Genomic DNA, 14,360 nt, shown 5'->3' with positions numbered 1-14,360 from the left:
ATTTAAAGGCTGTAGAAATGGAAAAATAAGCTATGAAATATAGGCTGTATTGCCCATATTATTCAAAAAGTGACACTTTTTGAAAAGGTGAACATTTGACAATGAAAAACATTTCTCATTAGTTACATTCCAGACCTCAAGAATTTCAGTCCAAAACAACTGATGAAAAAAAATCCAAATTTATAAAATGTATTTGTATTGACAATGAAATCTTAAAGGAAAATGAAAACATGGTACCGATCTTTCAAGGTTCAGGTTTGTAAGCAAAGATGAATCCCCTCCGTGCACATATCCACCTCTCCCCACCCACCTCTGTACCATTACCCCTTCCCCCACATCATCTCTCTCTGCCTGTCCCATTCCACTTTTGACAGCTGTTTCTGCTCTGAAAATCTTTTCTCCCTGTCACAAACCACAACCTCTCACTCACACTTGTCCAGGTCAATAATTCTTCCCATTACCCACTGTCTTTTCTCACCCTCACTTCCCACCCCAACTCCTCCAATCCCCTCAAACTCTCTTTGGCAGCTTCAAGTCCAGAGAACTGTCATTTTTGTTGACACAGCTGAACCTGCGATTTCATCTATTAATAGTAAGGATGATTTGTTAATCCTTAAAAAAAATCTCGTAACTCAATGACAAGTGACCTGAAGGGAGAGTCTGAAGAAGGATTATTAAATGCAAAGAGCATAATATTGATGACACAGGTCATTGCACCAGTCACCTCTATTCACCCACACTATACGTTATCTGGTCCAGATATCTATGACCAATGTCTGTATGTCGAAACCAGGAACTGCAGGTGCTGGTTTATACAAAAGGACATTGAATGCTGGAGTAACTCAGCAGGTCAGGCAGCATCTTTGGAGAACATGGATAGGTGACGGTTTGGGTTGGGGTCCCTCCTTCTTACTGTCTAAGGACCAATGTCAAATTGTCTGGACAAATTGAGGACTTCAAGCCCCCTTTCCTGAGCAATGCTCACACTGAAACCTACCTCAATCAAAATTATAACCTACATTTGAGACATTTCAGAACTATTTAAATGGTTGGAGATCATTAAAAACATGAGATTCTGCAAATCTATCAGGTTTAATTCAGGATTTTGATGTCTGATTGTATGAGCATGGAAATCCAAACTTGATTTCAGTTAAATGAGTAAATATTGATCCCTCCTTGTGAAATATAAGAATTTTAGGCATGTGAGTGAGGCAAAAAACAAAAAGAGAAAAATAGCCAAGCGCTTGCGCAAGGCGTAGAACGGGGGTAAAAAAATTAGAACATTTTTGAAAATGTACACACAAAATTACCAGTTTCAAGCCTCTTTTAGTGCATTTCAAAGTAAAAACAGACATTACAAAATAATGTGAATATGTCACTGTACACTAATAACATTTATCTACTAATAACATAATCAGCCCAAAAAGGTGGTAATTGGCTTTTCTGCTGTGTTTTATATTTTAACCCTGTCTTAATTAATTTAGTTAGGGCGGGACGGTAGCGCAGCGGTAGAGTTGCTGCTTTACAGCGAATGCAGCGCCGGAGACTCAGGTTCGATCCTGACTACGGGTGCTGCACTGTAAGGAGTTTGTACGTTCTCCCCGTGACCTGCGTGGGTTTTCTCCGAGATCTTCGGTTTCCTCCCACACTCCAAAGACGTACAGGTATGTAGGTTAATTGGCTGGATAAATGTAAAAATTGTCCCTAGTGGGTGTAGGATAGTGTTAATGTACGGGGATCACTGGGCGGCACGGACTTGGAGGGCCGAAAAGGCCCGTTTCCGGCTGTATATATATGATATGATATGATATGATATATAATCTTGCACTTAAATTTAATATTTACTCATTACAGTTCCACCACTGATTTTCTGGCACTCTTGGTTCTAAAGCTTTGCAGCTTTATCCAGCAGGCCAAGGAAGACAACTATGGGGATAGATTTGCTGGCTCCAGCTGGGCTGGAGTTCCAGAGCCCCGGCCGCAGGTTGCAAATTCAACCCATCGATCGGCCGTGGAAGTCCCGATGAGGTCAAGATTGGCTGCCTTGCCCAGCCTATGTGCCACATTTTCGGGTAGACCTCCAGGGCGCCGGGGGATTTCTCGCTGAACCTCCAGCGACCTCTAGCGGCCGAATTGACAAATTAACCATGGAAGTCCCGATGAGGTTGAAATTGGCTGCCTTGCCCAACCTAGGTGCCACATTTACAGGGGGACTTCCAGGACGCACGGGGGGGGGGGGGGGGATTTCTCGCGGAACCCCTAGCGACCACTACCGGAACCCGAGAGTTCATTACAAGTCTATACATCGTGTTTTTTTTCTTTCTTTTTTTCGATCCGATTTCTCCATTTATTTGGCAAAGTGAAAAACGTGGAAACCATGCAAAAAGCGCGGAAAATGGATTTTAAAAATGCGGAAATCCGTGGAAACTTCACATATCTGGAATTTAAGACAGGCACAAAAGCAATTAGTAACAGTAATAAAACCATTAGACTTATGGAAGATACTTGACAGTGGACAGACATAGCAAGTGGTTTAGAGGGCTGCTTAAGTAATGGGGTCCTGCATATTTATAGACTACTGAAATAGTAAAAACAGCATGAAATGTAGTTTCTGGTTCGATGATGGTTCGAAAAGGATGATGACAGACAGAAAAGGGAAAAACAAAGAAAGATAGGCAGAAATGACAGAATGAAACATAACATCATAGGAAGAAGCTCGGAAGGACCTAGCCAAGAATTAAAATATAAAAACAGATTTGAGAATTGGCATTCCAAACTAACAAAATATTTTGGTGAAAAAACTTGTACTGAGCACTTAAAATACATATAGAACGATGAGGATGTTGCAGAAGTAACACAATAAAAAGAGTGCCATGGCAGGGCAACAACTTCTCCACTAAAATACAACTGCTCTGCTTCAACAAGAAAACGTACAACAGGATAATCATCATTTATTGGCCTAAAACACAAACAATAAATTTTGGGGTATTATCTTTTTCAGAGGATGAAATTGCTACTTATTTCTATAAGCTGTCAAGCATAATTATTTAAAAAGTTATTACTTGCCTTTGATTTAGAAACAAGAAGCTCCTGTGTCTGTCTTAATTACGCACACTTAGTTTCAGGTGGAACTAAAATCTGATTTGATTCTCATCATGCCATGTAGTTTATTTTTACACTGATCCTCCCACTAATTAACTTGTTAATGCGGAGGAGAACATGAACGGAAAAGCTCAGATGAAATGACACTGTATGGGTGAAAGGTAAAAATGTCAAGAAATTGTTTCAGGGCTATTTATGGAAGACTGAATGTGTGGTCAGGAAGTTAAAAATTTGAGGCTGAAAAGCTTAAAGAAGGACCAGAGAGATAAGTGCAAAAAGTCATGAGAACAGAATTATAGATCCAATCTGTTTCTACATAATGCAGCAGAAACAGCTAATTTGACAAAGTGTTCAGTTTATAATTGAAACATTAGTCAGAAGTGATGCCTGGAAGGGAAGCAGACAGATAAAAGTGCGCAAGCAAAATTTCTAATAAGTTCTTACCTAAATGTTTTACATTAATTTTATGTTTGAGAGATTGTCACAATAAGATTGAAACAATTTCCTTAGTATGGGAACCATTAACAAGTTAAAATTCATCAATTTAAATATAAAATATTTGGTTTACTGTTGCATTGCAGTAACGAGTAACAAAAGAGAAATTGTGTAAGGCATGTTTCACCAAGAAGGTTCTCAGAAACACAAAACATGAAACTAGAGTAATAGATGATTTTGGGCAAATAAAATCTGAGAGTATCTTCACTAGGACTTCAGTTCAACAAGGTGGCTCACTACCACCTTCGCAATGGAGATTCAGGAGGGGCAACAATACTGGCCTCAGTACCAACACACAAAGCCCAGAAAATGAAAAGACAAAACAGAAAATAGGTAACATTATACAAGTGATGGTTGTACAACATTATTCCTTGTGATGGAAAGGGTACGACAGTGAAAACTCAGCACAGAATAAACAAAAGACTGAGGCTGCAAACAATGGTGCAACTTGAGCTGGTAGCCAGGGAAATAGATGATTCATATTATACAGAAGAGCCAATAATAATGGTTTCAATCTTCTCAGTGTTCATTTTAGTAACTGGAAATCAAAACATTAGGAGTAAGAGAAGTCACAGCATGAGAGTGGCAATTGGTTCAGGAGACAGATAGCAGTGGGGAACCAGTGCAGAGATGCTGTCTGGCCAGCTGAGTTCCTCCAGCATTCCACAAGGATCAGGGCTGGGACCACCATTTATGTAAATTATCTGGACTTGGATAACAATCTTTAACTTTTTAACAATGGCATCAAGCTCAAAAAAATAATATGGATGAAAGAATGCAACTAAATACATAAAAACACATATATAAATACGGAATATGTTTGGAGTAAATATATTTGAAAGTAGTTGTGAAGTGGTGCATTTAAAAAAATGAGGCCAAACACTAATAACGTTTATATGTGAAAGAATAGCAGCAGGATCAGGGAGGCCTTGTGCAGTAGGTTAACGCCATACAAAGTGAGCCAGGCATTGGGGTTTATTTCTGAAGATATAGAACTGAAAAGCAACAGTCACATTAAACTACAGAACCTTCATGTACCCAGCATAGTAAAGATCACAGAGACACCAGAGGCACAAAACAATGATTTACTAGAAGTATGCCATAATTCAGTGATCAGACAGGAATGAACAGAATGCAGCTCTCTCCGAGTTAATGTAATGCAGCTCTCCAAGATAATGCATATAACGCCATGTAGCATTGCACATTAAAATAACTGCATGATATAAAATTTTTTAAAAATTGTCAATATTATGCTTAAATTAAATTCATCCTTGAGAAGAAAGATTGAAAAATATCTTTATGGCGGAGGAATAACAAGCAACATACATGGAAATAAATGTACCTTCAGTGTTCTTTGCTGGCTTGTAAGCATCATTTTTGACAATCATTTTAATGAGGTTCATGCACTGAACAATGAACCGCTCAAACACCACACCTTCACCAGCGCTTGTAAATGTATAGCTAACTGCAAATTCCAATGATCTCCGAATCAATGAGATGAAAGAAAATGGGTGATAATCCAAAAAGTCCAAAAGCTGCAATCAGTAAAACAGACAACATATTTTTGTGTTGGTATATAGGGCAGAAGACTAAATTATAAGCCAGCATTATATATCAATTTGGTACTTAGAACATTTTCAAAAACAAAGTGAAGAAAATCAGAAATATGATAAATCTTTCCAATGTGAAGACCTTATTTTTTTAATCATTTAATGATTATAATCACAAATCTCACTTGCTCTAAACAGTCTGTAGCTGTTTGGAGTAAGTGCGATTTGTGATTTGGAGTATTGTGTACAGTTTTGGTTCCATGCTCTTGGGGGGAAAAATCATTAAACTGGAAAGAGTGCAGTTACAAGAATTTGCCAGAACACAAGGGCCCAAGTTATAGGGAGAGGTTGGGCAGGCTAGGACTTTATCATGGACAAGCTAGGCCAAAGTGCCTATTTTCCATGTTGTATGACTCTATTACTGTAATCATCAACATCTCATGTTCATAACCTTTAACCTGAAATATTAACTTTGTTTCTCTTTTCATGATCCGGCCTTGAAATGCAGAATGTTTCCAGCATTTAGCGGGCCCTTTAATCTACTTTCTGCTGCTTCCAAGTACAACTGCTAGTAGATGCATCAGACCTATTTGGGTTACAAAATCAAATTAAGTCCTCACCACTTTAGTGAACAGGATAATAGTCTTCTCCAGCTTTTCACTGCAAGAGCTCTCTGCATTAATTTGCCGACCTACAAAAAGGGCAAAATAATACTTCAAATATTCAAAATAGCATTAAGTCATAATTAACTATTTTAAAGGAAATCCTCACAATAGATTTGCAATGAGTATTGAATTCTCTGATATTTTAATACCAAAGCTTCTTTTCATTTCTCAAAACAGAAAATCACACTAGATTATAATTGACATCTGACAACAATCCTTTTCAAAGATTCTACACCTCATGAACTTGCAGACTTCGTTGCCACTAAGACTCAAAACAAATTAGCGAAGTGGTCGCTCAAGTGACAGTGAGGCATCACTCCTGGATGAGCTCAATGCATTCTACACTCGCCTCATAAGACGTGCCTTCCCCCATTACCCAACACCATCCCTTCGATGAAGACAGGTTCGTGGATCTGACTTTTCCCTCCTGAAGTCAACAATTAGCTCCTTAGTCTTGAGAGCAAGATTGTGTTCTGACGGATTTTTAATCAAATTTTTAATTCCTTTCCTGTACTCCAACTCATCATAATCCATTATTCGTCCAACAACAGTGGTATCATCCGTGAAATTCAAGATGGTGTTGGTGATGTACCTGGCTACACGGTCAGCGGTATAGAGTCTTTAGAATAAGCGGCTGAGCACGCAGCCTTGATGTGCTCCTGTGTTGATGGTTAATGAGGAGGATGCCTTGCCGCTAAATCGTACAGATAGTAGTCTGCCAATGAGAATGTCGAGGGTCCAATTCCATAGGGATGAGTAGAGACACAGTTCCCGGAGTTGGATAATAAGTTTGGAGGGGATGATGGTGTTGAAGGGAGCTGCAGTCAATGAACAGCAACCTGACGTATGTTTTCTTATTATCCAAGTGGTGCACTAGAGAGTGGTGAGCCAGCAAGATTGCATCCCCCGTTCATCTGTTGTGGTGGGACGCAAACTGTTATGGTGGTAGATTTTTTTAATTAATTTTTTTAGATATAGCGCGGAAACAGGCCCTTCGGCCCACCGAGTTCGCGCCGCCCAGCGATCCCCGCACATTAACACTACCCTACACACACTAGGGACAAATTTTACATTTACCCAGTCAATTAACCTACATACCTATACGTCTTTGGATGTATTGCAGTGGGTCCAGATCCTTAAGGCAGGAGTTGATATGTGAAGCAACCAATACATTTGCCATTAATTAGCTCTTGTTCATTCTCAGCAAACCAGTCCCGTATCATCTTGTTTGAAAAGCCAAGAGTCTCCACCGATTGGTAGACTTTGGACAGCCTATCCCCTTGGGGACACTCTACAGCTCCTGTCCACTAGGAATCAACTGGTTGTTGTGGGGTACTTTTTGCGAAGTGCTTTCTTTGTGTGGTCCCTGGGAGATTTAACACTGATCTTCTTTTGGTGATTCTCTTTCTCGATGGTGAAGATCACTGTGTGAAGACAGATTCCCTCTTCTGGATTGTCCCTGCAGAAGAATTAGTACTTACCACTTAGTTCTTGATCTGTCCATCCTCTACCTGTCATGTCTCACCGAGGTTGGCGAAGTTATGTCAAAGCAAATGAGCTTCTAAGCTATTACAGCAGGTCTGCTGGAAAGTCAAGTCCAAAACTTCATATTGTGAAGCAATGTCTTAATCCAGTGACAAAGGTAAACCAAAATGACTGGAGATCCCGCTCTGTGGTGCGACAATGCCCTACTCAGGTGAAGCATTGCTTCCCCTGCATTTAGAGAGTTGCAGAGTTGTGAATCTGTGGAATTCTCTTCCACAGAAGGCAGTGGAAGCCAATTCACTGGATGTTTTCAAGTGAGAGTTGGATATAGCTCATAGGGCTAACGAAATCACGAGATATGGGGAGAAAGCAGGAGCGGGGTACTGATTTTGGAAGATCAGCCATGATCATACTGAATGGCGGAGCTGGCTCGAAGGGCCGAATGGCCTATTCCTGCACTTTTTTCTAAGTTTTTGTATGGTGATAGCATTGTTAGCTTTCCTAATTACTGACTATACCTGCATACCAGACTTTTGTAAATCATACATTACCTCTCTGCAACCTCTTATTGTTTAGGTCACACTTTCACTTTTCCTGCTAAAATGGACAGTTTCACATTTTCTCATATTCTAGGCAATTTCCCAGATTTTTATGCATCCTTGAGGCAGAAAACATCAGTGGGAAGAGACATCTTATTTTAACATCCCACAGGTGTGTGTTACAAATCTAATTATTTCAAATTCAGACCTCCCAACATTTGATTTTACAAATTCAGAATTTTGACATCCAAAATTCAGAATTTTGACATCCAAAATTCAGAATTTTACGTCAAAATTCATAATATGGCGCGTAATGCATCTTTTCAACAAAAAAAGCATGCACGCCAAATACGCGTACGCGTTGTGATACATTCATGTGTGAAAAACGACAATTATTTCCAACAGTCTGTAGTTCTTGGACTACATGTACAATGTCAGGGCTATCATGAGTATATTCTACTATTTATAGAAAGGTTATTGAACAGAAATACTTTTTACAACAAAGAAAAAATTGTTTTGTTTTGTTTTTTCTATTTTGCTTTTTCCTTACACATCCCAATTCTCTTGGTATTGAATAAAATAATAATGGTCATAAAATGTATGACTAAGTTATGAAGAGTTTCATTTAAAACTGCACATACCTAATTTAATTGAAGACAACAAATCACAACGGTCCATGTCCCCCCCACCCCTACTTCCCCCACCACTACCCCTCCCCCCACCCCACGCCCCCCATTTTCCTGCCTTTGGCCCATATTCCTTTGAACCTTTCTGATCCATGTACCTGTCTAAGTGTATTTTAAAATATTGTGACTGTACTGCCTCTAACACTCCCTCGGGCAGCTCCATACCCCTACCACCCTGTGTGAAAAAACATGCCCCTCAGGTCCCCTTTAAAACTATCACTTCTCACCTTTAAAGTACACCAATTTCCCATAACATGTCTCAAGTTTACTATAGTCTAGAAAAAACATACTTACGGCATTCCAGGAATTGTTTTAACCTCTCGAAAACTGTGTTCAGAAATTCCTATAGAATTATGAGGGCCAGAGAAAACACCAGAAATTAATACTCACAAGTGTAGATGTATTCATCTTTGTAATAAGAGCTCTTCCCTTTCTAATAAAGAGACACATCAATGCTGGTCTGTGATTTAATCAAGCAGTTTGACTATACTAATAAGATAACTAGATTAACTTGGTTGATCTTTTGATATCTGTTTTGAAGTGCAGATACAAATTCCATTTCTAAAAAGATACAAATTCAGTAAGGGCTGTGCCTTAATAAATTTCTACAAATAAACAAAGCCATGTGAAAATTACATACCATTAGTTCTAAATTCTTGTGCGGTTCCACAAAGCCATGCACTGTGAGCTTGCGAAGAACTGTAGGGAAAGAAATACATAAAGTGAGACAAAGACACGTTGGTAACATGTTGGTAACCCAGGGAGGAGGGAGGGGGTGGGGAGGGCGGAGGGGGAGAGGGGGGAGGAGGAATGATGAGGGGGGTTGAGGGGGATGGAGTGGAGGGGAGAGGAAGTGGGATGAGGAAGGGGGGAGGGGAAGGGGGAATGGGAGGGGAGAGGGAGGGGGGGTGGAGGGGGACAGGGAGGGGGAGGGGGAGGGAGATGGGGGAATGGGGGAGGGGTGGAGAGGGGAGGGGGAGGGGGGGAGGAGAGGGTGCTGCACCAATTCAGAAGAGGTTTGGGCCCAACGGATCCACTTGGTCTAGTATCTTTTAAATATCGTTATCGTACCTGTCTCAACAACCACTGGCAGCTCGTTCCGTATAGCCACCACCCTCCGTGAAAAGGTTGCCTGTCAGGTTCCTATTAAATCTTTCCTCTCTCACTTTAAACTTGCGCCGTTTGGTTCTTGATTCCCCCCTCCCTCCCTGGATAAAAGACTCATTCACCCTATCTATCCCCCTCATGATTTCATACACCTCGATAAGATCACACCTCAGCTTCCTGTGCTCCAAGAAATAAAGTCCTAGCTTGCCCAACCTCTCTTTATAGCTCAGGCACACAATTAATGGCATCATCATCGTAATTCCTCTTTAAACTTGTAGGGTCCTCTACATATTGCCTTCCGAAACATTCTCAAACTCATTTGACAAATTCCACCCTGTCTAAGCCCTTGACACTATAGCATTCCCAGGCTAATTTGGGGAAAGTTAAAATCACCTGCTATGATAGACTACTTATAGTCTGGCAGCTGCCTGCAATCTCCTGTCATATTTGTTCTTCTAATTCCTGTTGACTATTTATGGGCTTATAGTACTTGCCCAATAAGGGCAGTGTGAACTGTGAGGAAGATGCTATGAGGTTGCAGGGTGACTTGGACAGGTTGTGTGAGTGAGCGGATGTATGGATAAGTGTGAGGTTATCCACTTTGGTGGTAAGAATAGGAAGGCAGATTATTATCTAAATGGTGTCAAGTTAGGAAAAGGGGACGTACAATGAGATCTGGGTGTCCTAGTGCATCAGTCACTGAAAGGAAGCATGCAGGTACAGCAGGCAGTGAAGAAAGCCAATGGAATGTTAGCCTTCGTAACAAGAGGAGTTGAGTATAGGAGCAAAGAGGTCCTTCTGCAGTTGTACAGGGCCCTGGTGAGACCGCACCTGGAGTACTGTGTGCAGTTTTGGTCTCCAAATTTGAGGAAGGATATTCTTGCTATTGAGGGCGTGCAGCGTAGGTTTACTAGGTTAATTCCCGGAATGGTGGGACTGTCGTATGTTGAAAGACTGGAGCGACTAGGCTTGTATACACTGGAATTTAGAAGGATGAGAGGGGATCTTATTGAAACATATAAGATTATTAAGGGGTTGGACACGTTAGAGGCAGGAAACATTTTCCCAATGTCGGGGGAGTGCAGAACCAGGGGCCACAGTTTAAGAAAAAGGGGTAGGCCATTTAGAACGGAGATGAGGAAAAACCTTTTCAGTCAGAGAGTTGTAAGTCTGTGGAATTCTCTGCCTCAGAAGGCGGTGGAGGCCAATTCTCTGAGTGCTTTCAAGAGAGAGCTAGATAGAGCTCTTAAGGAAAGTGGAGTCAGGGGGTATGGGGAGAAGGCAGGAACGGGGTACTGATTGGAAATGATCAGCCATGATCACATTGAATGGTGGTGGTGGCTAAAAGGGCCGAATCGCCTACTCCTGCACCTATTGTCTATTGTCTAATAAGGAGATCATCCCTTTTATTTCTCAGCTCCGCCAATATGGCCTCACTGGACAAACCATCAGTAATGTCATCTCGGACTAATGACAGGAGAGTCTCCTTAATTAATAAAGCAACACTTCCGCTATTCACCAGCCTCCCTTCCATTGACTCCATCTACATTTCATGCTGCTTCTGCAATGCCACCAGCATAATCAAGGACCAGTCTGATCCTGGGCATTCTCTCTCCTCCCCTCTCCCATGAGACAAGAGGTGTTTCAAACAAAGAAGTTTGAAAACACATACCTCCAAATTCAGGGATAGTTTTTTTTTCCTCAGCTGTTATCAGGCAACTGAACTGCCCTCTCACAAACAAGAGAGTGGTCCAGACCTCCCATCTACTTATTGGAGACCTTCAAGCCATCTTAAATCGGACTTTACTAGACTTTATCTTGCACTAAACACTATACCCTTCATCCACTGTCTGTGCACAGCTTGATTGTGATCTTGTATAATCTTTTCATTAACTGGATAGCACGCAACAAAAAAAGCTTTTCATGGTATACGTGACAATAATAAACTAAACTATCTTCAAATCATCAAACGGTTCAGGGATATCCTAGGATAATGCAAGATATGGATTTTGACTTCAAATCACACCATACAAAATTTGGTTATCAAGGGCAAGAAAAATGGAAGAATGGGCTTATTGTAGTGAACAAGAGAGGCAAATATTCAGGCTATTCAGTGTTTATAAAGTATTTCACTTGATTCTCCCTCCAACACTACGGAGAATGCACGTCAGGGAGCATACTGAAGAGGAATTGGAGAAGTGATTGTTTAAAAGCCCATGTCATACCAAACAAATCTCTTAAGTGGAGCTTAAGTGTGTGTATCCTAAATCAGAGGTGCCTACTATTACTAATAACTACAATTGAATCTTGATTCAAATTCATCTTTTGTAAAAATGCTTATTAAATTAGGTGGCACTGTGGTGCAGCTGTAGAGCTGCTGCCTCACAGCGCCAGAGACTCGTGTTCCATCCTAATTATGGATGTCGTGTGTGTGTGGAGTTTGTACGTTCTCTCTCTGACCACCTGGGTTTTCTCCGGGTGTTCCAGTTTTCTTCCTCATTCCAAAGACGTGTAGGTTTATAGTTTAATTGGCTTCTGTAGATTGCGCCTAGTGTGTAGGATACGAAAATGGGATAATATAGAAGTAGTGTAGGAGTGATGAATGGTCAACGTGGACTCAGTTAGCTGTAAGGACTATTTTCACACTGTATCTCTAAACTAATCTCGAAACAATTAATTTTTTTATCCAGCATTAGAAATTCAAGGGACAACTGGTATAATCATCTTTTCAATGCATACAAAAACCTATTTGTGCACTCTTTACATTGGGAGAATTCATGTTACATTCCTTTAAAATGAAACTGTCAAAAAACTTTGGACTACATTTTTATGGTTACAGAAATTAAATAATTTGTCCAATCTGTATTAATAGCTCTGAGGTGCATGACAACCCGAGTAGACAGTGCAAAGAAAGTCTCATTACAAAATCTTAAAATAAAACAAATTGTTATAATTAAAATTGAAGTCTTACCACAGTTATAAATAGAAGCAAAAATCTGCTTCACATTTAGTAATAAGAAAAAAAATACCTTTCAGTGAAAGCAAAGTTCTTTCTAAGGAATTGATGGCAGCAGTTTCTCCAATACAGGTCTGTTGTAAAAAACTGTCAGCATGATGATTCCACAGAGAACAAACAAAGGTGTAGATTCCAGATGCCAACTGTAATAAAAATAATAAATCTCTTTAGTTTATGATTTCTCACCATACAAATGGAGGCAAGAAGAAAATAACCATTAAAAAATAAACTTAAACTACAAATGTTTACTTGTCACATATTAATTGCTGGGGTCCAAATCACAATTGCATTTAGTGTGCATCCTACTTCATGGACCGATGAAAAGTAATTAATTTTCATTATTCTTTCCTCACCCACAATTTCCATTTAGTCATTACCAAGTTGAGAAAGATTACAAATTTGAAGAGCTGTGCCCAAATGAATACAGATTGTTTCCAATGAAAGATGAAAAAACACTTACTTCTTGAAACAGCTTCTTATCGGCTACTAGTTTTTTGGATGCCAGGGTCTTGGTGACATGATAAAAAGCAAGTAATGCTCTGTGTTGACAGAGATCATCCTGCACTCTAACTGACTCCAGCAGCGTGGGAATTAGTTCTGGCCAGTTCCGAGGACAATCCAATCTGGCAATTTTGGCAATCAGTACTCCAATCTGGATTGCTATCTGTAAACAGAAATAGAGGTGAAACAATTACAATGTGGCAGGGTAGAAATAGCTGAGAGCTTCAAAACAGCCATATTGAAGCAACAGCCAAGTAGACACACCAACACCTCTACTTCCTCCGGATATGGAGGAAATTTGGCACTCCTCCAACCCAAGTTATTCCTTCTTTTCCTCGCTCGCATCGGGTAGAAGCTTGAAAGCACACATCACCAGAGTCAGGGACAGCTTCTTCCATTCTGTAATCAGATCTGGCTTGGGAATAGCTCTCCTCAAGACCGTAATAAATTGCAGGGAGTTGTGGTCTAGCCCAGTCCATCACACAGACCAGACTCTCCACCATTGACTCTATCAACACCATGCTACCTCTGGCCAACATAATGAGAGTACAGTCAAACTCTCCTCGACCTCGTTGTGGACATTGGACTTTGCCTCTGAAACGGTTGCGCTATAATGCTGAGAACTATATTCTGCACTCTGCACCTTTCCCTTCGCTCTGCCTATTGTATTTGAGTTTGGCTTAATTGTATTTATGTATTGTATTATCTGATTTTGATTGGATATCATGAAAACATAGCTTTTTTACTATATCTCAAACACATGACAATAATAAACATAAAGCAAAAAATGAGGCAATATTGGTCAGTCAGCATAGAGCTGAACTGAATTTGGTGTATGCTAGACAGCATGCTGTTTGCTGATCTCAGGTTTATAAGGAGAGATCAACAAGTCAAGTCACAGTCTTTATGTTTCAGTAGATGTTAAGGCAGATGAAGAGTCAGGCTATGTGATGGTGAGGGAAATGGGTAGTTTTACATTTCCCTGAAAAACATTTTATACTATAATGTGAAACTAATTGCTAAATTACATGCATTCACATATTCTCATCTATACATAAAAATCCAATTTGTCCTTAAAACTATTGCCAGTATGTAACAATTTTACTTCCTTTCATAATAATAGATATCTTTCATGGGACAGGGTTAAAAAAAATAATCATTCTTATCTATATACTAAAGCTCTCATTTGTTATCTTGTTTGTGACTGAACTTCA

At 40.1% G+C, this 14,360-nt stretch overlaps 1 protein-coding gene across 4 annotated transcripts in view; it reads right to left on the bottom strand.

Moving 5' to 3' along the window:
- The window catches only part of ipo11 (importin 11), a 294,939-nt gene that overhangs the window by 235,976 nt on the left and 44,603 nt on the right, over window positions 1-14,360 (bottom strand). For all 4 annotated transcript variants that reach the window (XM_078397369.1, XM_078397338.1, XM_078397349.1 and 1 more), the window contains exons 6-11: window positions 13,106-13,309; window positions 12,659-12,788; window positions 9,163-9,221; window positions 8,817-8,865; window positions 5,768-5,838; window positions 4,940-5,132 (exon numbers count right to left, since the gene is read on the bottom strand). In XM_078397369.1, coding sequence (XP_078253495.1) covers window positions 4,940-5,132; window positions 5,768-5,838; window positions 8,817-8,865; window positions 9,163-9,221; window positions 12,659-12,788; window positions 13,106-13,309 — 706 coding nt within the window. The remainder of the gene's footprint in view (window positions 1-4,939; window positions 5,133-5,767; window positions 5,839-8,816; window positions 8,866-9,162; window positions 9,222-12,658; window positions 12,789-13,105; window positions 13,310-14,360) is intronic.

The sequence above is a fragment of the Rhinoraja longicauda genome, chromosome 1 (genome assembly GCF_053455715.1).
Source record: "Rhinoraja longicauda isolate Sanriku21f chromosome 1, sRhiLon1.1, whole genome shotgun sequence".
NCBI lineage: Eukaryota > Metazoa > Chordata > Chondrichthyes > Rajiformes > Arhynchobatidae > Rhinoraja > Rhinoraja longicauda.
The sequence above is the reverse complement of the archived record's forward strand: the minus strand, read 5'-3'. Positions and strand labels throughout refer to the sequence as shown.